The following is a 24183-nucleotide window of genomic DNA, read 5'->3' on the forward strand; positions in this document are numbered from 1 at the left end:
TTTGCCAGGTGTGGATGGATCACTAAAGCACTACATCAGCAGAGGGTTGTGGGCTCTGCCTGTGTTTTCCAGTCCTCCTTACAAGCTTAGCTGAACCCACTGTTGATAAAGGCTCCTTTGATTTACATAAGAGAGAAGAAACCTGATTATATATTTGCTGTAGCATAGGTGGGTGTGTCTAACTGGTGACACGAAAGAGCAGGAGATGGGGAAGAGATGATGATGCCTGGATGCAGATGGGGTATGTGCTCAGCTGAAGCTGCTTGAGGAGATTTAGTTACCCCCCAAAAAAGGGGTAAATTTGCATGGCTCCCTCTCGAGCAGCTCCAGATTTCTGAACACAGATGCTGACCTAGTGGGAATAAGGCAGGGTAGAACTGGGTCCCATTCAACATTCCTCATTCCCTTTCTGTGTCAAAACAGAGAAGAAGAAAGGGAGGTCGGCCACTTTCTACCCTGTAGACAACACCCCTGTCCTGCTCCCTGTGGATGAGACAGAACCGCCGGCGCTCAGCAGCAGCAGCAGCAGCATGGAGCCCGTGGGCGTCGGCACGGAGATGGCCCTGCTCAGCAACGTCCTGGCAGCCTATGCCTTCATCACAGGTACGTCTGGTGGCTCACACCTCCCTGGGCTCCTGCAAGCTTCTTGTAGACCCTCCTTTCACAGCCACCTGGGGCTGAATCTGCCTCCCTGAACTGTTTGTGAGTTTCATTCCTCTCTCAGCGAATTCTCCCTTGAAAGGCCTGACTGGGGCAGATCTAGCAGGCAGTGTGTAACAGAATTTATTGTGCGCTGCTTTCCACTGGCTCTGCTCTCATCTGGAGTCAAATACAATGCAATCTTACATGTGGTGTTATTCCTAATGCTTCACTTTCCTGGAGATCAAAGCCTGGCTCATTAGGGAGGCATGTTTGTTGTCCTGTAATTTGGAAAATAAGCAGCACTCAAATCTTTATACTGCTTAAGAGAATTTGGCTTATCTTCAGTAGAAGTGTGAAGATGAAGTAACTTGAGAGTCTACTTAATTGTATATTTAAATCTAGTTTAGAGTAAGATCTCCTTGGATCACAGTTTATCTTTCACCCACGTATATCTTTCAAGTAACGGGGGAGCAGTCTTCTAAAAAAAATTCACTTTAAAAGGTGAAAGTAAAGTGACAGAACCAGGGGGAATGCCTTTAAACTGGGAGAGAGTGGGTTTAGATTAGACATTAGGAAGAAATTCTTTACTGTGAGGATGGTGAGACACTGGTACAGGTGGCCCAGAGAGCCTGTGGCTGCCCCATTCCTGGAAGTGTTCAAGGCTGTATTAACTAAAGCTCCAGTATTTGTGAGCTAGTTTTTCATGTCTGCCTGCTAATTCCATCTTGATAATTCATTAAACAGTAGTGCATTCTTGGTGCCATGCTCTTGCTCTTGCTGAGATGCCACCATGCTGCTAATCCAAGTGTTTGAATTTGAAGCAGCTAACTCGGGTTTTGCTGGAACCACTTGGTTTTTTTACATTGGAACAACTGAGTAGATTTGTGAGAGTGTTTCTGCATATTATTTAGTGAAGCGTTCTTCTGAAAGGACCATGAAGAGTTATACAAATTTCTGCTCTTCTAAACATCCAGTATCAGGATCCATTTTTATTATGACAGCCCTCAGAGATAGGCAGATTAAATGGAATTAGTAGTATCCTTCACAGAAGATAGCTGAGCAGGATAGATTTGTTTTTTGCATGGATATCTCCAAGGAAAAGTTAGAAAAACAAGTTTTAAAGGAGCCTTCTGTCTATCCCACTTCTCCCGCCTTACCTACAGCTACCATTTTTTTACATTAGAATACCTTCCTTCTCATCCTTACTATAAAACAAAATGCTGTTAATATTGTGCTCCCCATCTGAACAGTAATGGGCAGAGAAAGTTGTAGGATTAGTGGTCCAGGGTAGTTGGGACTGTGATTCAGGGCTGCTGACAATGCTCCATGGACTGCTTCCATTGACAACAGCAGAGCTCTTTGACTCTATGTTGATTTTAGGGAGCAAGGTCTGGATTCATCCCTGTCTCAAGGTGTCAGTCTTGGCAGGAGCCTACAGATTTTACTGCAGCACAAACAACTTTAACTGTCCTGTTGCTGTGGGATCTGTCTGCTCTGTCTTCTTGTGGTTTCCTTGTGTTCACATCCACTGGATGTCAAATAGATAAACTCAGACCTCAAAACTTTGGTTTCAAGTGCTGAGTTCAGGACTTGGTTGCTTATGTTTCCCAATGTATCATGGAACAACAGGATATTTTGGGTTGGAAGAGGCCTTAAAGATCAGCTGGTTCCCATGTTCCTCACCATGGTTGTTAGAGGGGTTTCAGTCTCAGTGACATATATGTCCAGTTGGTTATTTATTATAAAAAGAATTGATGACTGACCCCTGGATTGAAACAGCAGATGTCCTAAACCATCTTTATCTGCTGTATATAATTTAGCCTCTGCTTTTAGTGGAAATGATGGATTTGTCATGATTTATTTTGTTAAATGTGAGTATGGAGACGTTTTAGCTTATGACTTCAAAGATGAACTGTGGCACAGGGCACAAATATAATTTGCATAAAACTAGAGCACTGCCAAGCCATCTCTCTTCATATTGCATATTTTGAACAGTAGAGCAGTTGAAAATTTTTTTTGTTCCTGCCTGAGTTTGGGGCCCTGAAAGCAGCTCAAGCCACAGCTGATGTCCATAGAGGATCCACTATAGTGGCTCAGGAGAGGCAGGGCGTTGAGCAGCCAGGGAGGGCTGGTTCTGGGGCACACATCTTCCCACTGCTCCTGACCACAGCTCTGGTGACAAAGAGAAACAGTAGTGCAAGAACTGCTCTGTTCCCTGACACAGAAAACGTCCCTCAGGTGCTCTCTGCAGAATGAAAGTGCTGCATTCAGGGCTTCCCTGTGCTCATGAGTTGTCTCAGAATAGGAGTTTGCAAAAGGAAATTGTAAATAGGCTGGGCCAATATAGAAAAGTGTTTTTCTTTTGGGCCAGAGGGTGGTGAATACCCTCAGATCCACTGCAGGGAAGTGGAGCTTTGGGTTTTTGCTATTTCATGGGTAAAGTCCAGGATGGAAAGGATGATCCTCTCTACTTCCTTTCCCATCTCCTGGCAGTAGGGTACTTTTTAGCCTGGGTAGAGCATCCATAAATAACGGAATCCCTTCTGTGCTCAATGGTGTTCACATTTTCTGCACAAAATGACAGTTTTGGCTGGGCAGCTGCAGGTAAGGAGTCTGCAGACTCAGTCACTCACACATGCAGAGACTTGCAGTGCACAGAGAAGGGACAGTATTAGCAAAAGGCTCTGTGCTCATTTCCACCATCTTTTTGACTGATATTCCCATATAAGAGCTGGGAATCTTCCTATGGACAACTGAATAGAAAAAATCACAGCACAGCAAGAAGCAAAAGAGTCCTGGTTTGAGCTGGTTTGAGCCCATGGTTAGATAGCAGAGCCAGTTAGGCGTCAGTGTCATCCCAGATTCCAGAACTTATTTCTTCAGAAACAGGGAAAAAGTGTGAATAATGTCAGTGAGGAATGAAATTAGTAGCTGATCCAACAGATAAATATTATTTAGAGTTCAGTCTTGCAGAAGACTCAGAGACACCCTTTATTTGAAAGCTGATTTTCTTTATAGAATAAGGTTTTTAATTAGAGGCAATCTCTGCCTACAAACCTCAGATGTGCTATTTGTCGTGGACCTGTTCCAAAACCTGCCTGAGTGTTTGGAAAGACTTCACCAGTCTCAGTGACAGCTGGAACTGTCTTTGCAGTCACAGACTATCAGCAAGACCAGAAACGTCCCTCGTGGTTATATAAACATTAAACATTCAAAATGTATCAGAGCTCTTCCAGAGCCTCCTTTTGGATAGAAGACATCCCAGATTTGTCACTGCATTCAGGAGGAAGCAGTTGGAGGGAAACCTCCACAAATTCCTGTTTTATTCTTCTTTTATAAGCAAAACTTTGCTGCCAAGTTATTAACAAGGGGCTTCCAAAATACAGCCCAGGGGAGATCATTCCAAATTTTAGACTGCTTGGCCTGAGCCTTATTAATAAGGGGCTCCTGGAGAGCTTCCTCTGTTCTGTCAGGGGATTTTGGCAGCCTGTGGGGCTGACTGTAAATTCCCTAGAAGATATTGCTCCTACTGTTTGTCTGGCCATGGCTAATGCTGAATCTTTTACTGGGGGCCCTCTGAAATTTTCCTCCCCACTGAGGTTTTGGAATGCATGAAGCCATTACAGGAAGCCAGCACCGTTAATGCCTAGATGTTTTTTATTTATTGAAACTATTTTTTATAATAGCAATAACAGCCTTGGCCTGGGGCTTTTCCTGGGGAATTAGTGACAGTCTGGGCTGATGCTCCCAGCAGATTGTTAGCCCTCAGGAAACAAGCTCCGTAATGGCTGCTGGTTTGGTTGCAAAAATAAAATAAAATGTGTTTTTAATTTTTTTGGCTAGTTTGAGTGCCTAGAAAATGGTGGCTTTTGTGTAGAGGGTTATGCAGAGCATATATCTTTTGTCTGCATGGATTAATTTGAAGCTTGAATCAGTGACATTTTTATCAGTGCTTTCAATCCAGAGAGAGAAATACAAGGAAGGAGAAAGGTAGCCCCAGCCAAAGAGATTGGCAGAAACAGAGTCCTGCTGGAAGCTCTGAGCTGTCATCCACAGCATTGGGAGAAGAAGCTTCAGTGGTCAAAATCTATGTTTTAATGTGGGTATACACACATACACACACAAGAATACATATCAAAATTGTGCTAACTCTTGCTACTCATGTCCATATACTTTTAAAGAACTTTTTTTTCAAGTAAAATGAGTGTTACAAGGAGCTCCACTGTTGGTGTGATGAATCTGGGCCACCTTTGAGGTTTTTGGAAGGTGCTGAGCATCCATTTGCTGAAGAAGGTGCCTGGTTTTGGTCTTTACAAGTAGAACATGCAGTGGGGTAGGCTCTCAAAATCACTGATCGTCCATTAAACCCCCAAATCTAGGCTATTGCTGACTTGGCTACTTCAAGTGAGAAAAAGCAGAGCAGAGACTTTTTAGCTTAAGTTGCTCTTTCTGCTGTGAAAAAAAAAGAGATGCTGCTGTGCAAGTGGATTGTACATACGATAAATGCCAAGACTGCAGTGGAACACAGGGCTACAGCTCCGTGAGGAAGTCCAGACAGTGTCTCAGATGTTGACAGAGTAGCTGTAGGAGCGCATAAATGCCACTGGAGCCCAAAAATTCAATTACATCTCTTGCACTGCATGAAGGGCTGTACAGACAAGCACAAGCAGGGGAAGAAAAATGGCTGCTTAAGTAGCAATCGAGGTAAAATTGCTCATGAACTGGATACAGTAGCATGGAAAAAGGAGTGTGGAAGAGAAAGGAAAAGCGGGACATGGGCAAAATCGGGGGCAGAGAATCCACATGTGTCTGTGTCTCAGGCTCCAGCCTATGTTTTTTTTATGAGTTGCTCTAAAGGAGCGAGCAGTGGAACTAATGCATCCAAATCAAGCCCATGTGTGTGCAGAATGTGGTGCTCAGGGAAGTGTGCATGGCATCGTCTCAGCCAGGCAGAGCCAGGGCAGACTGCACCCAGTGCCTTGCAGTGCAAACACCCCAGTTCTGCTCATTTGCTCACACTCCCATGATCCAGCTGTCCCCAGAGCCCTTCTTAGGGCTACCTGCAGAAGGAGCTGGGTGATTACTGTCCTCAGTTAAATTGCACATGGAAGTAAAACTGTTATCAGGTAGGGACTCTGCTTTTCCTGGTGTTTGTGGTGGTTTTTTTTGTGTTTTTTTTTTTTTTTTTTCCTTTACTGTACACATAGGACTGGATGGAAAGCAGCAACTTTGGCTTTTTCCTCCTAATGCACAAAAGAGGCTGCAGTTTTAGTTTGAATCCTGACCCTTGAATTCAGAGCAGCCATTGCCTTCAATGGAGGCAGGATTTCAGCCAGGCTGCTCCAGGGGTCATTGGCACATTCTCCTTGCCTGTTCTGGTATCTTCTCTTTTACCTTTGGAATTGTGCTGTCTTGCTTTTGTCAAAATATCTTAGTTTAAAACCTGTGGCTTTAGTTTCACTTGACCTTCCAAGTACTGCTGCATTTCACAGACATGTTTGGTTGGAAGATACCCTGCAGACCATTTAAAGAGCTAAAGACCATCAGCTCTAACCCCCTGTCATGGGCCCATGGCACATTCAGTTTAGTGTCCTGCTTGTTCTTTGCATTACAGCCAAGTTTGCAGGAGGCTGGTCCACCTCTTTCTTTTCTTTGGACTTATCTGCTGCACTTTCCTCATATTTCTTTGTCCTATCTTCAGCCTGATGTTCCCCCATGTCATCCACACCAACCACTCTTGGATCATGATGATTTATTAGCCAATTTTCAGACTATCTTGACATCTTTTTCCACCTTGGCTCGTCAGTCACCTTTGAGATTCATTTGGGAGAGAAGTGAAGAGCACAAAGGCATTTCACCTCTGTAATTGTTCCATGAGCTCCTCCAGGCACTAAGCTACATGCTGCCTAGAGCAGCACAAGCCAGTGTTTGGGCTCTGACCACAGACTCAGAGAATATTTTAGGTTGGAAGAGGCTTCTGCAGGTCATCAGGTCCAATCTCCTGCTCAGAACATGGCTAACTTCACCTTTAGAGCCAGCTTTGAAGTTAGAGCATGGTCTTGCCCTGTTGAGATTTGAACATCTCCAAATAGTTTCCAGTTCACCTTTTACAAACCTTGCTTTAGGAGATTGGCTGGAAGAGGCACTTCTAAAAGCAGTGGTCAGGGAAGTGAAGCCTTTTAGTTACAGAGATCTTTTGGGGCCAAATGTCAGGGTCTCAGCTGGTGGGAGCTGTTATGAATCCATCACTGGGTTCAGGGGAATAAAACTCATCTGAGGAGCGGACTGCATCCTTGAGCTCAAGACACCCAGCAGACGGTGCAGAGTAGAGCTGGCCTTGACACTTCTGCTCAGTTCACCTTTACCCATTTAGTGTACCAATAAACCAGGATGAATCAGCCCAGGGGAATGGCAGTAACAACATTTATCATAATTACACTTATGAGTGAACCAAAGAAAAGAAAAAAAGAAGGGAAAAAAAAAAAGGAGGTGGTAAATAAACAAGATGACCTAATTTGAAAGGTATGGTGGATCCTTTGGAGTCTTGTAACATCACCTCAGAAATGCGGCTGTGCAGGACTCATCCTGTTGGTGCACTGACTCCAGCTCTGCCTGTGGAGCACAGGTAGATATTTTGGTGGTCTGGGCAGGGAGCCAGCACTCTTGCCTTAGATAAGCAAATGAAGTCTATGAATAAATAATGTGCATTTTTGCCACGCTGCCAAGCCTCCCATTTTAGCCGGGCCACAGCACAGGGCATATAAAGTTTTGTAATCGTCTTTATGCCTGGTTTGAAGGCAGTGGATGCGACAGCAGGATGCACTTACCTGCAGCTGGCTGTGCAGCACCCTGGTGTCAACCCTGTGGGAATCAGATTGAATTCTGTGGGCTGCTCCCTTCTCTTCCAGACAACCCCAAAACACCACTGCAGCAATCCGGCATTCCCCATGAGGGCAAATGCCTTGGCAGCAAATGCAGGGTTTAAATTCCGGATTGCCCTGGGGGGGAGGAGACAGAGGAGGGCAATGGAAGTAAAAGCAGCCACTGGAAACTCGGCAGCTCCAGAAACTCTTCTGGTGTGCGTACGGAGGGGCCGCGTGTGTTCTGTTCTTTGAAGGGGTTTTTCCTCCACCGTTTCCTTTCTCCTTGCAGAAAACCCCGAGCGGGCCGCCCTGTACTTCGTGTCCGGAGTGTGCATCGGCCTCGTGCTGACCCTGCTGGCCCTGGTGCTGAGGGTGTCCTGCCGGACGGACTGCAAGCGCTCCTCCTCCAAAAAACCCCCTCGGGAGCGGGAGAGCGACAGCGACAGCAGCGACAGCGACGACGACTCGGACACCACGTCGGACCTGTCTGCCCGCAGGCACCGCAGGTTCGAGAGGACTTTGAACATGAACGTGTTCACCTCGGCGGAGGAGCTGGAGCGAGCGCAGCGGCTGGAGGAGCGGGAGCGCATCATCCGCGAGATCTGGATGAACGGCCAGCCCGACATCCCGGGCACCAGGAGCCTCAACCGCTACTACTGAGCCACGGTGGGGCTCCAGCACTCCTGCCCTGCTCCCCGGGGCTGCCCCACACCTCAGAGAGGAGAGGGAGGCGGCAGTACAGCGTGGGTGTCTCCTTTCCCTGTCAGGTGTGCCACCCGGAGCGGTGTGGATGGACAGCAGTGGAGTTTTCCCCATCTCTCTCTCCCTGACATTGATGTCACGCCTCTTCCCGGACACTTTCTGGTTTCAGAGAAGCGATTGCCGCCTTCGATTCTGAGTAGCGGGCAGGGAGGAGACGATGGCAGCTCCCCGGCGGGGGATGTGGCCCTGGGCCGTCCTGGGCACGCCGTGGTGCCGGCGCTCCGCTCCTGGCTGCAGAGGGAGGCTGCCCGCCATTCGGGCTCCATTTAGGAGTTTTTGGTTTCCCTTTCCTGAGGACTGTGGGAGAATTGTGAACAAAATGACAACTCCGGAAAGATGATTTGGGGAGGGAGGGGGAGGTGCATCCTGACCGATTGTCTTGTGACTTCAGAAGCCATGAGATGAACCCAATTAAAACTCAACAGCAAATAGGACTTGTTAAGAACTGGGGGATGGGAGGGAGGGGGATTCTTCCATCGTGAAATCATCTCGGTGCTTGGATGTTTGCCATCGTGTATTCAGTTATTTATGGCTGTCTTTTCATCTTCCTTTTCAGTGGGAACATTTAGGGTTTTTTACTGACACCTCAGGGATAAAATCCTATTATTTTTTTGAGTTTGCTCTCCCTGCTGGCCCCTGTCAAACACAACCCAACCTATCTCTAACAGTGAAATTCTGGTAATATAAGAGATGTGTCAGTGACTAGTGAGAAGCTAACAACCTCAAAGAGGTTGAAAAAGGTTTTCTTTTTGTTTTATTTTAAATATATATATATATATATATATTTGGAGATGCTGCACAGGAATGTGCCTTATTCTTTTTTTTTTTTTTTTTTTTTTTTTTTTTTTTTTTTTTTTTGGTTGTTGCTGTTAAACTACAGTTTTCCTATGGATAGCAATGCACAATGTTTTATATATTTTATTAAAAAAATAAAATTATAAAAAAGTCTGTGTTTACCAGAGGAAAACCAACACAGAAGAAGCCATGTCTGATGACAAAATGGATAATAAATGCAAAATAAACTCTGGTTTGCTTTGATACAATTGAATTTACATCCTCACATTTGGCATAGGTGTTGCTTGAGGGAAATCTTTGGTGGAGTAGCACACCACTGCAAGCAATCAAAGCTGATGTTTTCTGCATGCAGGGAACTGGCAGCACCTCTTTTTTTTGGCTGCAGCCCATCTATCAACTTCTGTGGTGCACATGGGCAGGAGAGTTGAGCAATGGGTTGGTTACTCAAGGGGCCCCCTCAAAGTGATTTCATGATGCTTTGAGTCTGTTCCCTGTACTCCCATCATACCTGACCCAGAAGCAAATGTTAATAGAACTTAAAAAAAAAAAAAAAAAAAAAAAAAAAAAAAAAAAAAAAAAAAAAAAAAAAAAAAAAAGAAAGAAAAGAGGTATAGAAGAAAAGGTGCAATGTTTTAGTGCTTCTTCAGCTGTCCCCTGGAGTTTTCAATGGGGTAGCACTCCCCAAGCAGCAGTTCACATCACCTCAGTTGAAGAGCTCGGTGTTTCTCACATCTGCATGGCACTGCTGTAGGACTGCATGGCTTTGGGATCTGCTCCTCTGTCATTTAGGCATGGAAATATTATTTCCAGAATCTTAAAGTGTTTGCAAGGAAAATAAAGATCAAAAGCTCTGACTACCCAGAGCTTTTCCCAAGTTTTAAGGAGAGATTGTAATGGGTGGAGCTGCCCACAGGATGACTGAGCATGTTATAAAGGATCGTGTGCTGTGCCAAACAGCTGCAAGGTGGGACCGACCCCTGGCACTTGGGGCTTTCTTGGCGCTCTTTGGGATCACTGGGGCTTTTCCCTGGATGAGGAAAGCTGTGTTGGAAGTGCCCACCAATCCTTCTTGTGGCCCTTGCAGGGTGAGAGCAAAGCTGAGTAGCTGCAGATGGTGGCACTGGCAATGTCTGAGGTCAGGCTGGCTGGTGAGAGGTGGCTTCACCCGGGAGGCCAATTCGAGCACTGTGGACTGATTCCTGTGAAGATTTGAATGGAAAGGCTCAGTATTGAACTGGAAGGTAATTTTTGGATCTAGTATGTAGAAATAAAGCAGGAGGCAGGTCCCAAGCCCTGATGCATTGCCAGGTGCTTTAGCTGGAATGTCAAACACACTCTGCTGAGGGTGTTGAGGAGCAAAGACAGGGTGAGGTCAGCGGGGTCAGTGCTGTTTGCCATGTGTTTTCCCCTACAATGATACAGTCCCTCAGTCTTGGTGATTAAAGGACAGCAGGTTTTCAGATTTAGAATGCTGTGTCCTGGGAGATAGCTTGCAAAACTGATTTTAAAAATGTTATAAATAAGTGGATTTATGTATATGATTTTCCCAAATGACTTTTTTTTTGGCCAGAGGAAAGAACAACTGGGGTAAATCTGAGTATACCTGATATGCAACTGTGGGATTAAAATATCTGCTTCAGATGTAAATCACAGCCAAACTCGAGTTACAAATGGAAGAATAGTCCTCCCTTAGCATTTCCAGCACTGCTGTAAATCTTCCAGATGAAGTTTGAAATAAAAAGGAGCAGGGTTGAGCAGAAAAGCCCATCACGTTGCCCTAGGTAAAAAAGATATAAGAGAAGTAGTCTCACTGTTTTCACACCACGAGAAATACCTTCACATACTTTCTAGCCCCTATTTTGTTTCAGGGACTTGCATTTCTAAGAAAACTTTAACTAAAGAAAAAGAAAAATTGGCAATCCTTTGAGCTGCAGAAAAGACTTTAAGTCATTTAGTAACTGTTTCTCGATTTGTCTCAAAAGTGCTCAGTGGTTTGTCTGAGGGACAAAACACAGTCAAAAACACGGTCAAAAATCATGGGGTAGGAGTTTGGTGGTTTTCCTTTAGTTCTAGCAATGGAGCAAAAGCAGTCACCTGGAGTGTGGAAGGGCTGGATTCACTGGGGGTGGAGTCAAATTGGTATTTCTTACCTTGCAAAATAATATCTTAAGCATACAGAGGTTTGGACTTGTCTGGTTTCCACCTTCTGTGTTGTGCTGATACTGTCATGTGAAACATTAAAACACTCATAGAGCCAGGGAGCAGAGAACAATTGCTGTTCTACCAGCCTGCTGTGAATCCCTCTTGTAGGAGGTTATGCATAGCTCCACTCTCCTACTTCCATGGTTAATTATTTTTTTACATTAAGATGAAATATTATTTCCAAAAGAACACTCTTCAATTCCAAAAGAACAGATAAAGGAGTTGGAATCAAATTTTCCTCTTTCCTGAATGAAATTCCTAATCACTGACCTTTTGGGTAAGGAGATGCTGAATTCATTTTCCATGTAAATCTGTTTTTTGTGCCTCAGTTTAACTTTAGAATTTTATAACAAAGCAGTCCTGGACTTGGAGTTGATCATAGGGGGATGCACATGACATTATATATAAAGGAGTACATTGCAGTTGTCACATGCCATCTGCTGGCCCCAAGGCTTGGGGCAGGTGAGCTTTGAGCAGTGAAGTGCCCGTGCTGGACACTTTCACCCCTCTTGCAACTGCAGGGTACTTGGATTGGTAACCACAAAGCCGTGCAGTTTGTACCATGTTAGCTTAGAAAATGAGTGTGATGGGTTGGAAATCTGAGGGTTGCACTCCTGGGAGAAGTTGAGCACATGGAAGCAATGGGTCAGGTTTTCAGAGTGTCAGCTCCATGACCATTATCCTCCTGCCTGGTGGGGCAGATGGGGCTGGTTACAGAAGTCATGGCTGTGCATGGAGAGGTGACAGAGAGGAAGGTTGCTCCAGTCAGGTCCCCATCCTGGTCTATTATTCTCTCTCCATGGCTCCTGACTTCTCAGGGCCATTTTCCCCTCCTGCCACCATCTGGCCATCAGCACTGACCTCCTTTGTTCAATGTACCCTGGAAATCTCAGTAATATGGTGTTTGCTGCCTTTCCCATGTCCACCCTGGTGTTCATATCCTCGATGAATTCCAGCTGGTTGATGAGGCATGCCTTTCCCTCCCAGAAACCATGGTGCCACTACTTAACCCCTTGCCTGCCATCCTTCCCAGCACCCCAGGGGCTACACAAATAAAATGAGCTCCCTGAGTCATGACACTGCCAGGATGTAGAGCATATGCCTGTGGTGCTGCAGGGAATCTGAATTTCCTTTTGTGCTGCATGGAGCGTCTCAAGTTTCTGGAGGTGTCACAAGCAATTAATCATCTTAGACTGGCCCAGAAATCCTTCTGCTCAGAATCATTGTGGAGGTTCCTTCATTTTAATAATCTGATCTGAGTTTCTAGTGTCCTTAGATACCCCCCCCCAAAAAATGATTCCCAGTGTTGCTTGCCTTTGCTTGTACACTCACTGGAAGGGGTGCAGCTTGCTCCTTCCCAGAGTTTCCTCTATTTTTTGCAGCTGTCTCAAGGGCTCTCAGTTAAACACAACCAGTCAATAAGGCAGAAATAGTTTTGGTTCCTCACCAGGCAGCTCACCATTCTTTGTGCTTTCCTACACCCCTGAGCTGAAGGAGCTCTCTTACTCTGAGTGACGTGGTGGTTTAGTAGCATTTAAACAAATATTTTAGCAAATCAGGTGCTTTGGGGGTTTTCGGTTGCTGGGCGCTGAATGGATCTATTCTGGTGACAGCGATGCAATGTCACCATTCAGATTATTGCACCAGGGAGCCCCGGGGCATGGGGGTGATGTCACTGGGAATAATGTGTGGCTGAACCATGACCATGGAAGCTGCTTGGAGGGGTGTGTGCCATGGATGCTCTGGGAAGCGTGCTCCAGAGGTACACTTGCTCACATCGTGAGAGCCAGCCAGTTCCTCAGGTGGATCTCTCCAGAAGGATGGATGGCTTTGTCCTCAAGGCAGACTCGAGTGCAACCAGCCCGTGATTTCCCTTGGGAGGTCTGTGTTGCTCAGGGGAGGGATAAGATACGTTCCTTGTTCAGGTTCCTGGAAATGCGGACAGAACTCTTCTAGAGACAGGTTTAATGGATGTCAACACTGATTCTCTTTTCTCTCTGCCTGATCAGCAGTGGGGAGCTCAGGAAGGTCCCCAGAAGGAGAGGAGGTACTGTACCAATGTGGTCTTCACTGAACCTCTGGTCAGACCTTTGATGGTTGGGAATGAGGGACAGGGGACTCCTGCTGCCACACCTGTAACCACCAAACAAAGCTCCCCAGTGCTGAGGCTTCAGCAGGAGCCAGGGGAAAGGGGCCACTCTTTGATGACCAGAGGCTGTTGACACAGTACTGGGGCACTGAGGTCAGGACCATGAGCATGGCCAGGCAAATGTGATATCCACCACTCCTACTGCAACCTGCCAAAAATGGCAAGGTTTCCTGGCCTGGTCCTCTGGAACCTGTTCCTGAGGGACATGAGGGACAGTCTGATTTTTTGGTGCTGGAGAAGACACTAACTTGAGGGGTGGGAGTAGAGTGGTGGTGAGTTGCCCACCTACATGTATGTGTCAGTGATGGCTTCACACTGCACTTGTGCACTTGCAAAGATGTGGCTGCATCCCAAACCACTCAGGATTGTCAGAATCATCCAGGAAACATTTCAAAGTCATAGAATCATCGAATATCTTGAGTTGCAAGGGACTCAAGGATCATCAAAGTCCCACTCCTGGCCCTGCACAGGACCATCCCCAGTAGTCACACCCTGTGCCCCAGAGCGATGTCCAAATGCTTCTTGAACTCTGTCAGGCTGGTGCCGTGACCACTTCCTTGGGGAGCCTGTTCCAGCACCCAGCCACCCTCTGAGTGAAGAAACTTATTCTAATGTCCAGTCTTAACTTCCCCTGACACAGCTTTAGGCATTCCCTTGGGTCCTGTCACTGTCACCACAGAGCAGAGATCAGCGCCTGCCCCTCCTCTTCCCCTCACGAGGAATTGTAACTGCAGTGAGGTCTCCCCTCAGTCTCCTCTTCTCCAGGCTGAACAGATCAAGTGACCTCTGCTGCTCCTCACAGGCTGAGAGCCTTCACCAACATGGATGCATTTTTAATTGCAGAAAATCACCACCTAATCTAATGTTTTGTTACACCTGCTTTGTCTTTTCACTTTCCAACTTAATGAAAAAATGAATTGGTAAATCTAAAGCTTCAGGATTCCTCTCAATGTCTAAGCAAACCCAAGTGTGTTTTAATTTATTTCATTTTAAATAATAGAATCTAAATAAAGTGCTTGGAAAAATATTCCTGTGGAGATTTTTATTCTTTTTGATTTAAAGGCATTAATTTAAAAAGAGTTCTCCGAAGAGTATGTGGTGTTTTCTTATTCTTTCAAGATGTCTTCTTATTCTTCCTTAGCTGTACTACTAAAGGAACTTCTAATCAGTGGAGAGGGATATGCTATTGTTCTATTGCCCAATCCATCATTCTTTGGAAGCATTTTTAATTTTATTTGTCCCAGTCCCTCCTACGTTACTCCTTTGCTGAGCAACCTCTTAGAGTCCTCCTCCCATTTTCACCCCAGATTGCCCAGCTATGGCCAGGGCTGTAATTTGTGGCAGACCACATTCCTGTGGCTGATTTTTTCCTCCTTTACTTTTCCTGGGTGGTTGGGATCCTGTGCTACCTGTTTTCCACCAGCTGCTGAGGAAACATTGAGTTATGGCACTGGAATGGGCCATGGCTTTCAATAGTTCATCTGCCATTTTTCTATTGAAAACATGTGGATTGGGGGCAGAGATGGTGGTGGATGGGAAAAAAATCAAAAACTGGATTTAGATGGCTTTTTCTGTCAAAGGACATTGTTCTGAGCAAAGCTGGGTGTCTGAGAAGGAGAGGAAAGCCTCTTGTTGAGTCTGAGCTTGAACAGGGGAAATGTAGTCTTGGGGGGAACCTGTTTCTGCAAAGGCTTTGTGTCCTTTGCCAAATGCAATCATTGCCCCTTTGCCACCTCCTGAGAGCTCTAATCATTTCTCATGCATAATAAGTACATATTTCTGGATCAAAAACTTTCTGAGGACAAAGAGTGACAGCAGATGGGGGAAAAAAATCAAGTTTCTTTCTTTGAGCTATTAGAAAACAGCTTTCCCTTTTCATTATGACTCCATGAAGAAATATAAGCTATAATGATGTGATGGAAATTGGCATTTAAAAGCCCTGAAATGTAAAAAGGTACCTTTCTTTTCAAATTCTGCCAGAGCATTGACTTGACTTGTTTATTTTTTGGTGGTGTTTGGAGTCTGATGTTACTCTGTACCATGAGTGAAACCAAAACTCCCTGCAGCACTTTTCTGGGGATGTAGTGCCATGCTGGAAAAACATCCTTTGGCTTTTGAAAAGGCAGTAATCTGTACATTCAATTTCTTGAAAAAGTCTTTGAAATTCCCTTTTATGAGGAATGATCCTCTCTTAATTTCTGTTATGAGGGGACTTTTTAAATGAATGGATTGTTTAGAAGGGACAGAAGTAGTTTTCCTTCCTCCTGCATTTTTTGAAACCTCTAGACCACCCACGAACAGCAGAGTTCAGAGGCATCCAAAGGTTTTTCAGAACTGTTCTTTGTATTAATTTCTTTTTTTGCTGGCTGCTCTGAAGTAACAGACCCAGCTGGACCTCTGTGTGTTGCTGCTTCAGGCCACAGCTCTCCTGGGTGCCCAAGTTCCCGAAATGGTTACAGTACCCGTAATGTATCTGTGCATTCCTGGCATCTTTTAAAAGGACAGTTTAAGAGAAAAGGTTCAAGAGGGATCAAGCAAACCAATGTGAGTCAGAACGGGTGACTTTGCATCCAAACCAATGCAGGATTTTTCTCTTGGAACTTGAAGTCGTCTGGCAATGACAAGTTTTCTTCTGAGAGCAATCTGAAAAACCAGAAAAAGTAAATGCTCCTGATAGTGCCTTGAAGACAATACATCTCCCCAAACAGCAGTTCCAGAAGATGCTTTTCCTGGGAGGGAAAGTCTAATGCTGTCTGACAAGAGCTGAAATCTGCCACTCACAATCTTGGAGTGCTTTTGAGCCTCCCCTGATGCTTGCTGTAGTCTATCAGCATCTCAGGAGGCCTTTCTGCCTGGGTCCATGACCAGGGCTGCAGTACCAGAGGCGCCGGGTCCCTTGTGCAGCAGGGCAGGACAAACACCGGCAGCACAAGCAGGGATGAGGCTGGTGAGGAGGAGCCTCTCCCCAGCTCCCTTGCTGAGGGCTGGGGTCTGCCAGGGGGTGGGCTCTGGTTCATTGGTGAGGAGAGGGCAGGAGAGGGACAGGAACAAGAGGTCTGAGGATCAGAGAGTTTCTTGAATCTAAGCACCCTGCTTCCCAGGTCCCTCTTCCCAACATCCAGATGTTCCAAAATCCCTCCCAGATATAGCCCTCCTTCTGGAGGCCTCTTTGCCTGGTGACATAGGCCATGGCACAGTCTCCACTAGGTTACTTGTTCCTTTTGGATGAAAGCTCAAGCCTCAAAAACTTTATTTCAAGAACATGAGACACTTTAAACCATGAAAACTTTTTATGGTGAGGAATAAGTCCTCTCTGCCTTCCACAAAAGAAAAATCTCATTTCTTCTCAGTGTGGTGGAGCTGTATGGACAACCAGTGGGATGTGATTTACCACAGGCTTATTTATACACTGGCAGTGAAATATGCTCAGTTTTCCAGGATGGAAAAATGCCATTTGAATGTGAAGTAATTATATTTACTTCCTTACTGCAAATTGCCATTGAAAAGCAAAAGCAGCAGTGAGAGCAGTCAGTGTTTATGTCTAATACACCCACACAGACCTCCTCCAGTGAAAGGATGAAGGAGTAAATAGTTTCAGAATGTGTCATTTTGATTTGGGCCATTCGTATTTCATACCAAGCTATCACAGTAACAGAAAAACCCCCATAGTTCTTGACTTGTAATCTGGAATATTTCAATTAAAAATCACCTAACAGGGATGAAGGGATGAATTGAGAAACCTCATCACAGCTAACTAATTTCCACAAATGTCTTTTTTTTTTTTTTTAATTTTAAATTTTTTTTTAAAGAGAATAAATGTTTTACGGAAAACTACTTAGCTAATCCCACACAGTAGGAGCCAGTGGAGCTGAAGCTGAAGTCAGGCTGCACATAAAACCAGACTTTTTCAATACAAGCAAAAATTAGGCATTGAAAGAAATTCACATGTGATAGTTTCTATGTGATGGGAAATTTTTAATCAATGCAGGGGCTTTCTGAATTATGTTTTCCTTCTGGATCAGGTAGAAATTCAGAGAATTTTGCATCATTCATGCATGTGATATGAAAGGGGTATTAGATGGTCTGGACAGCTCCTGCTAAATGCATAATGTGTGACACTGAATGTCTTCCACGGGCTAAATTCAGGGCCCACATGCTGGTGATAGAGCAACCCAGAAATAACTTAGGGCTGTCAGTACCCCGGGCTATCAATACCCTGAGCTATCAATACCCTGAGCTATCAGTACCCTGAGCTATCAGTACCCTGAGATATCAATAGCCTGAGCTATCAATACCCTGAGCTATCAGTACCCTGAGCTATCAGTACCCTGAGCTATCAATACCCTGAGCTATCAGTACCCTGAACTATCAGTACCCTGAGCTATCAATACCCTGAGCTATCAGTACCCTGAGCTATCAGTACCCTGAACTATCTATACCCTGAGCTATCAGTATTTTGATCTATCAATACCCTGATCTATCAACACCCTCTTCAACTGATGAGCCTGCCTATGGGGTGAGACTTCTGTCCCTGAGCAGTAGCTGTCCCAATTAATTGAAACTGTTATGACAGTAGTCACAGGGGATTTTCCTTTTATTTAAGCAGCTGGGAAGCAGAAACTCCTGAGTTCACTTTGCTGGCATCATGCTGACCATCTCACTGGAGGCCCTTGGTGGGAGCAGTGTCCGTCAGTGCTTGCTGGAGTTTGTAGCCATAGGTCACCGAGCTCAGAGAGGAAAAATGGCATCTTGTGTCCAAAGCACGTTCTTGGGCTGGGAGAGAGTCTGGCAGAAGCTGGTGCGCACGGCGCAGTTTGCCACCACTCAGGGATGAAGCCTCTCCAGCCACTCCTCTCTCATGGAGACTGATGGTGTGGCAGAGGAATATTAGTGGGGAGGTGTCGCCCCCCTGCCCTCCCCAAGCTCTGTGAAAGCCCCCCTGGCTGTTTGGATCAGGCATTCAAAACAAAACCAGGATGAGGCTTAACAGCCACCTCTGAGTCCCTCAGGGAAGGATGCCATTAGTAACAGGGTTCCATGCTCTGTTCCATAACTGCTGGGGTAGAATGAGGCATTTCTTTGCAGATGCTTCTCTCTCAGGCTTCATTTGCTGGAGCTGAGTGCCAACACCTCATCAAACTGTATCATGGCTGCAATCGCCCCTTCTTCCTCTTCGCAGGTCATGGGAGTGTTGGGATGCTTTGCAAATAGAACATTCCCAACATGCCTGAAAGGACAGCAGTGTGTTGTTCTGCCCATCTGTCCTGTTTTAGGGCAAATCTGGGAGAAAAGCCCCAAATAGGGTCCCTCTGGGGAGCAAACCCAAACAGCCCCTCCCCAAATCGGTCTGGGAAAGAACTTCCTCGGAGAAAAGTGGAAAAAACCCTATTTATTTAACAAACAAAGTGCTCACAAGCACAAGGAATGAATAATATGAAACAATAAAACCTTTTGTTGCTCTGAAGTGAGATGGCAAATTCAGAAAGTCCTTGCCATGGGTTAGCTCAGCTTGCTCAGGCTCTTATCAGCCCCTCCAGAGGTCCATGCCACTGTGGGCCTCAGGTGCTGAGCTCCTGGTGCTCCTCTGAGTTTTTCAGTCCAGAGCAGGTTTAAACAGTCCCAAGAAAAAGGAAAAAAAAGACCAGTCCAGGGAACTTCTCTGCCCTAGCTAGCTAAACGAGCTAAGAGCAAAGCAGATCCCTGTCCTCTTGCCAGTCTGTGCTTCAGATGAACACAGTCCCGGAGAAGGACTACAGAGGAGTGAATGCTGTGTTCTCAAAACAAACTGCATGCTTCTTCTTTCCTTGCTCCATTGGAACTAGTCTTAAAGGTACAGAACTTAGCATACAGCACAAACAGAACAGATGATTGGGGATACAAGCATCACAAAGTCACCCTAGGACACCATCTCAGAGCTGGGGGGAAAAAAAGCAAGGAAAAAAACCCCTTCTCTGCAGCTTTGTTTGGACATGGCATCATGAAATGGTATTGTGTCTAGTCCTTGGCTACCACCCAAAGAGATTGACCATCTTTGGGTATCTGCCTAGTTCAGCAGAAAAGACAAATAAAAAAACATAGAGGAAGGGAATTCAGGTGTGCAGGGGGGATAACAAATGTCAGGCAATTTTAGCATGTAGGTGTGAAATGATCAGGGCATCTTGAATCTCCTGTTTACAATTCTCAACCTTACTTCAGTGGCGCTTACATCTCTCTTGAGTGTACAGCTATGGCCAGCATTGGATATTTAAGATTCGACACTGTGAATGACTGAAGAAATTCTCTGCATCCAAATGCCCAATGAGATCTGCTGCACTGAGTGTGTAGACATTGTGCTCATTCAAAGCGATGCAGGAGCTGGGGCACTTGCCTGGGAGAAGGTGGATCTGGGTTGCTGTAGCTCTGCTCTTGGTCTGGTCAACCACTGATGGAAACAAAGGCCCAGACTCAGATCCCTCTGGTTTTACAACTCTCCTTTAGAAGTCCAAGCTACAGGAATGTCTAAATACCAGAGAGTAATGAGATACTCAGATTAAAGTCTGTGGAGTGGAGCAACTGTAAGGCTTAAGACAGGTTCTGTTTAGGACATGGCAATGTGGCCTCAATATGTTTCATCAAGCAGAGGTTTTTCCTAACTATGCTTGGGTGGAAAAGCGCTATCTACTGCTCAGAGCAGAGGAAATCTCAAGATATTTCAGGAAGACTGTAGCCAAATTCTCCTTGTGATAATTGTGAGATATTTCCTGAAAGTATTGATGATGTGGAAGAATGATATATTTGGTTTCTAAGCAAGTTTCTGCATTTATTGCTGATCCTATGGAAATATCAGAAGCACAGGTGCATTCTTGAGTCAAATAAAACTACTTAGGGCTAAACAGTTATAAAAGCTGGTAGAACTTCCATTTGAATGTATGAAATATTGATGGTCTCAAGGTCCAGGGAAGTGACTTGCACTGATTAGCTCAGTGCAGGACTCTAAATATTGCTGTAGAGCCATTTGCCTCCAAACCAACTATCTCCTCTGAGAAACGGACCTTTGCAACATGATTTATAATTGCAAAATTCTAAATACAAGATTGCCTTGGTTGTGAATTTTTTCATCTTTCAACCTTAATTCCATGTCATGTGGTTCTAGTGTCATGTTTTATCTTTGGTTTTATTCATACCATGGCCATAATTTCCTTGCTGACCTTCTATCAATGTATTCATTATGTTTCAAAGGGCACATTGTCCTTCACTCCCTCATAGCAGCAGAGGAAAAATAAGTTAATGGTGGTGTGTATTTTGAGCAGTCCTTGGGCAAAGATGTTTTATAAATATGACACAGTGCATGGTGCAACTGTTCACTGTGCCCTGAAAATAATGAGTGTCTGTGATTTTTCAGCCTACAAATCATTTTGTGACTCATGATAGGAAGATTGATAGGAAGATCTGAGAATTATCAGTTTTTGGTATAACCAAAGTCCTCACCGTGATTGTTGCTGTAGAAGTTACTTCTTCTGCCTTTGTGCATATGAATCTTTGTAACACTGAAGGGCTCAGCACCTCAGACACAAGCCAAGCTTTGCTGCTGCTCTTCCTTTTCAGAGTGAGCGATGAGGTGATTTATCAATATTGAAGTTGTAGTGGTCTGAAGAGCACAACTCAGTTCTTAACTATAACTATGCTTTCTCACATTTCACTAACAGAACCTGCAAATCGCTCCTGGTTTCTGTTGCAGGGAGCACTCTGTTATCCCAGGCAGAAAGGAAAGCTTCAGCTGGAGGACTGGAAGCACATTAAAATGTATGTACTTGTACACATATGTACAAAGAAATGCACAAATCTGAGCAATACTCAGTCCTCTAGCCTGATGATCAGACACTCCTCTAGAAGATGGGCAATATGTATTTCAACCACAATAACTTCATTCTACTTTTTGGGGGACAACCTCAAAGAATTTGTGAGGCTTTTTGCCTTTCTGCATAATTGTGCTTAAGGATTTTATGTTCAGGACTGTAAAGCTGCAAAATTTAACAAGTTAAGAGTTTGTTACCAAAACTCAAGAGCAGCAGTTATTTTGGAATGGGGAGTTCTGGTGGAACAGGATCCTGTACCTCAGCATCCCTTGGGGCAGCAGCAAACCACTCTCCTCTCAAAGACTGCTGAGCTTTGCAAGGAGCTATTTTTTTACAACATGGATCTGCAGCTTTTGAGAATGTACCCCTGCATTTACCAAAAAAAAAAAAGGTACATCCAAATCAGGGCTTCACTGCTGGTCCCTGCAAGCTGTTCCATCATGTTTAATATTGCAGTCTTGCCAATTATCCCTTTGTCATTTCTCATTCAATTGTCATTGTCGTTAGCCCATGAATTTCAGACTTCACCCGCCCAACATCCGTGTTAATTTATGAAAGTGTTTCTTTTTTCAGGTAAAGCAGATGACCGTGCTGTAGATCTTTCTTTTTGAATAGAGAACAACTACGAGAACAGATGGCAAAGGGCCTGAATTTCACTTCATGCTGCTTTTTTCCATCACATTATTTTTAGTGATTGATGTTTCATCTGTTTTGTGAATGTATACATAAGAGGTTAAGAGGGCCCTGTGCTATTAATTCATTAATTAAAAGCAAATGAATTACAGAGAAGATTTTCCACTGATCTTTTACAGGATGCAAGAGAATGATAAGATCATTAATGCTGGAAAAGATGTCTAAGATCATTAAGTCTGGCCATTAGCCCAGCATTGTCAATTCCACCACTAAACCATGTCCATAAGAGCCCCATCTCAGCACTGGCTTCAGTAGAGTTATGCTGATTTAGGCTGAACAAGAGAAAGTGGTCAATAAATGCATCAATGCAATCAGCAAAACTTCCACTGCAATTACTGAATCCACAGGAGTAGTGAAAAGTACAGTGTTCTGGTTTTACTGAAAAGGAACCCACCTTTATGTCTGAATCAGACCTAGTTTTCTCACTTACCTCATATACAGAATTATGTATAGACTCACCTGTGGCTTTGCAAACAGGGCAGGAAGCAGGGACATTTCTAACACCCTGTGGATGTGTATGGACCAGGGACAGTGTCTCTGCTACAGCAACCTTCTGGAAAACCCCTTTTATCTGGGGTCTGTGCTATATTGATTGTTTCTTCTGTGCTCTCCTAGAGGGAAAAAGTCACACAGGGACAGCAACTTGAGGCTTTTGTGCTGCAGTTCTGCATTGTGGGACAGAGATGGTTAATTCAGAGCCTGGGTGTGTCTGCCTGAAAAAGACCTGCTCTTCTCAACTTCTGTGCTTCACTACCCCAGTGATGAAAATTTGGATTTGACCAAGCTTTTCCTTGGTTGTCTATAGCTCCTGGGACTTGATTCTCTTTAGAAGTTCTTAGTAGTGTTAAGTGAGGGTCAGTGCTAAACAGGAGCCTATTTAATGAAATATTTCAGGGTTGGTATCCGGTGCTTGATTAACATTTGTGCTGTATATTGTCTTTTTGAGTGTCCCATTCAGGCTGCAAGTCAAGGGGAGATAATTTCCAAGATCCAACAGTTGCGATTCTGGCACTGATTTGTTTGGGAAATGGTTGTTTGGTTGTGGAAGTAGGCAAGCTCTGTCTGAGATACATCCTTTGAATCTTACTCATGAGCAGCAAGCTGACCTCCAGATGTCCTCAAAAGGTTCCTGCAGCTCTGTGCCACATCTGGGCTCTGTCTGTCTGCCCATGACTGCTCCCAGCTCAGCAACACTGGCTTCTCACAATGAAGCCTGAAGCTGGGCAGGCTGCATTCAAGCAATGGGCTGTTGAAAAATTAATCTACTCTGACAAATTAACAAAAAGAAGCTTTGGACCCTTCTCAGATCTGTGCTGAAAACATCATTTGGGCTAAGCAGTGTCAGCTCTCCAACATTAATCACAAGCAGAAAAACATGGCATGGCCATCATTAAATAGGCTGTTTTCCTGAATTTTCTTTCTTCCAACTTTTCCAAAGGCAGAGACATGTAGTGGCTTTATTGCAAGTAATTTATAATGCTTATCCTGAGCCTTAAGGGAAAAAAAAAAAATCTTTTAAAGACATCAGTGTGAAAACAGAACTAAGGAGTGGGCACTACTTAAAGTGATCAGTGCTTTTGTTTAAGCTGAAAGAAGTGAAGTGCTCTGAATAATAACCTTGAAATTGAGCTGGTGCAGGAAAAGTACCAGAGAGTTACTCTCAGTCTGTAACTGTTCAGTCAGATTGAGCTTTGGCTTGCAGCAGTGTGTTGAAAAGTTTTTCATTGTTTTTCCCTCTTGTGAAGGGTCTAGAAGATGGGACCATAATGTATTTTAGGCATTGCAATGCCCAGCTCTTAGATAACATATAATCTAGGTGAATTCCCTGCCCTGAGTAGGTGTCTAGGTCTCTAAAAATGTGCCCATCTGCAGCATCGCCTCCTCATCCCTTACCTGCTCTAGGACTCCATGTTCAAAATATATTTATATACTCTGAGGGCTGTCTCTGTCTGTTTGGTGCCATATGATGCTTGGCACCATCTTGCAAGGACTCAGTCAGGAGAAGTTGATTACTGTGGTGCTTGCCCTGTGGCATCCTCTGATCTTGCACCATGGTCTGGACAGAGGTGGCCACTTGTGTGTATTTTGGGAGAACAAGAGGCACTGTATGGTCCTTAGATATTTTATCCAAGTGTAACAGAACCTCTTAAAGGTGATTCAGCTCATCCTGAGATTGGTATCCAGGGCAGAACAGATTAATTATTCTCTGAGGATTTTCTGGGCACTCCCAAGCCCTTGAGAC

At 44.7% G+C, this 24183-nt stretch overlaps 1 protein-coding gene across 3 annotated transcripts in view; it reads left to right on the forward strand.

The window, feature by feature from the left end:
• The window catches only part of EVA1A (eva-1 homolog A, regulator of programmed cell death), a 206361-nt gene extending 197390 nt beyond the window's left edge, over positions 1-8971 (forward strand). For all 3 annotated transcript variants that reach the window (XM_040060666.1, XM_040060664.1, XM_040060663.1), the window contains 2 exons: positions 424-603; positions 7795-8971. In XM_040060666.1, the coding sequence (XP_039916600.1) occupies positions 424-603; positions 7795-8165 (551 nt within the window). In that variant the 3' untranslated portion in view covers positions 8166-8971. The remainder of the gene's footprint in view (positions 1-423; positions 604-7794) is intronic.
• The last annotated feature ends 15212 nt before the right edge of the window (positions 8972-24183 follow it).

This window comes from Hirundo rustica, chromosome 3 (assembly GCF_015227805.2).
Source record: "Hirundo rustica isolate bHirRus1 chromosome 3, bHirRus1.pri.v3, whole genome shotgun sequence".
In the NCBI taxonomy this organism is placed as follows: Eukaryota; Metazoa; Chordata; class Aves; order Passeriformes; family Hirundinidae; genus Hirundo; species Hirundo rustica.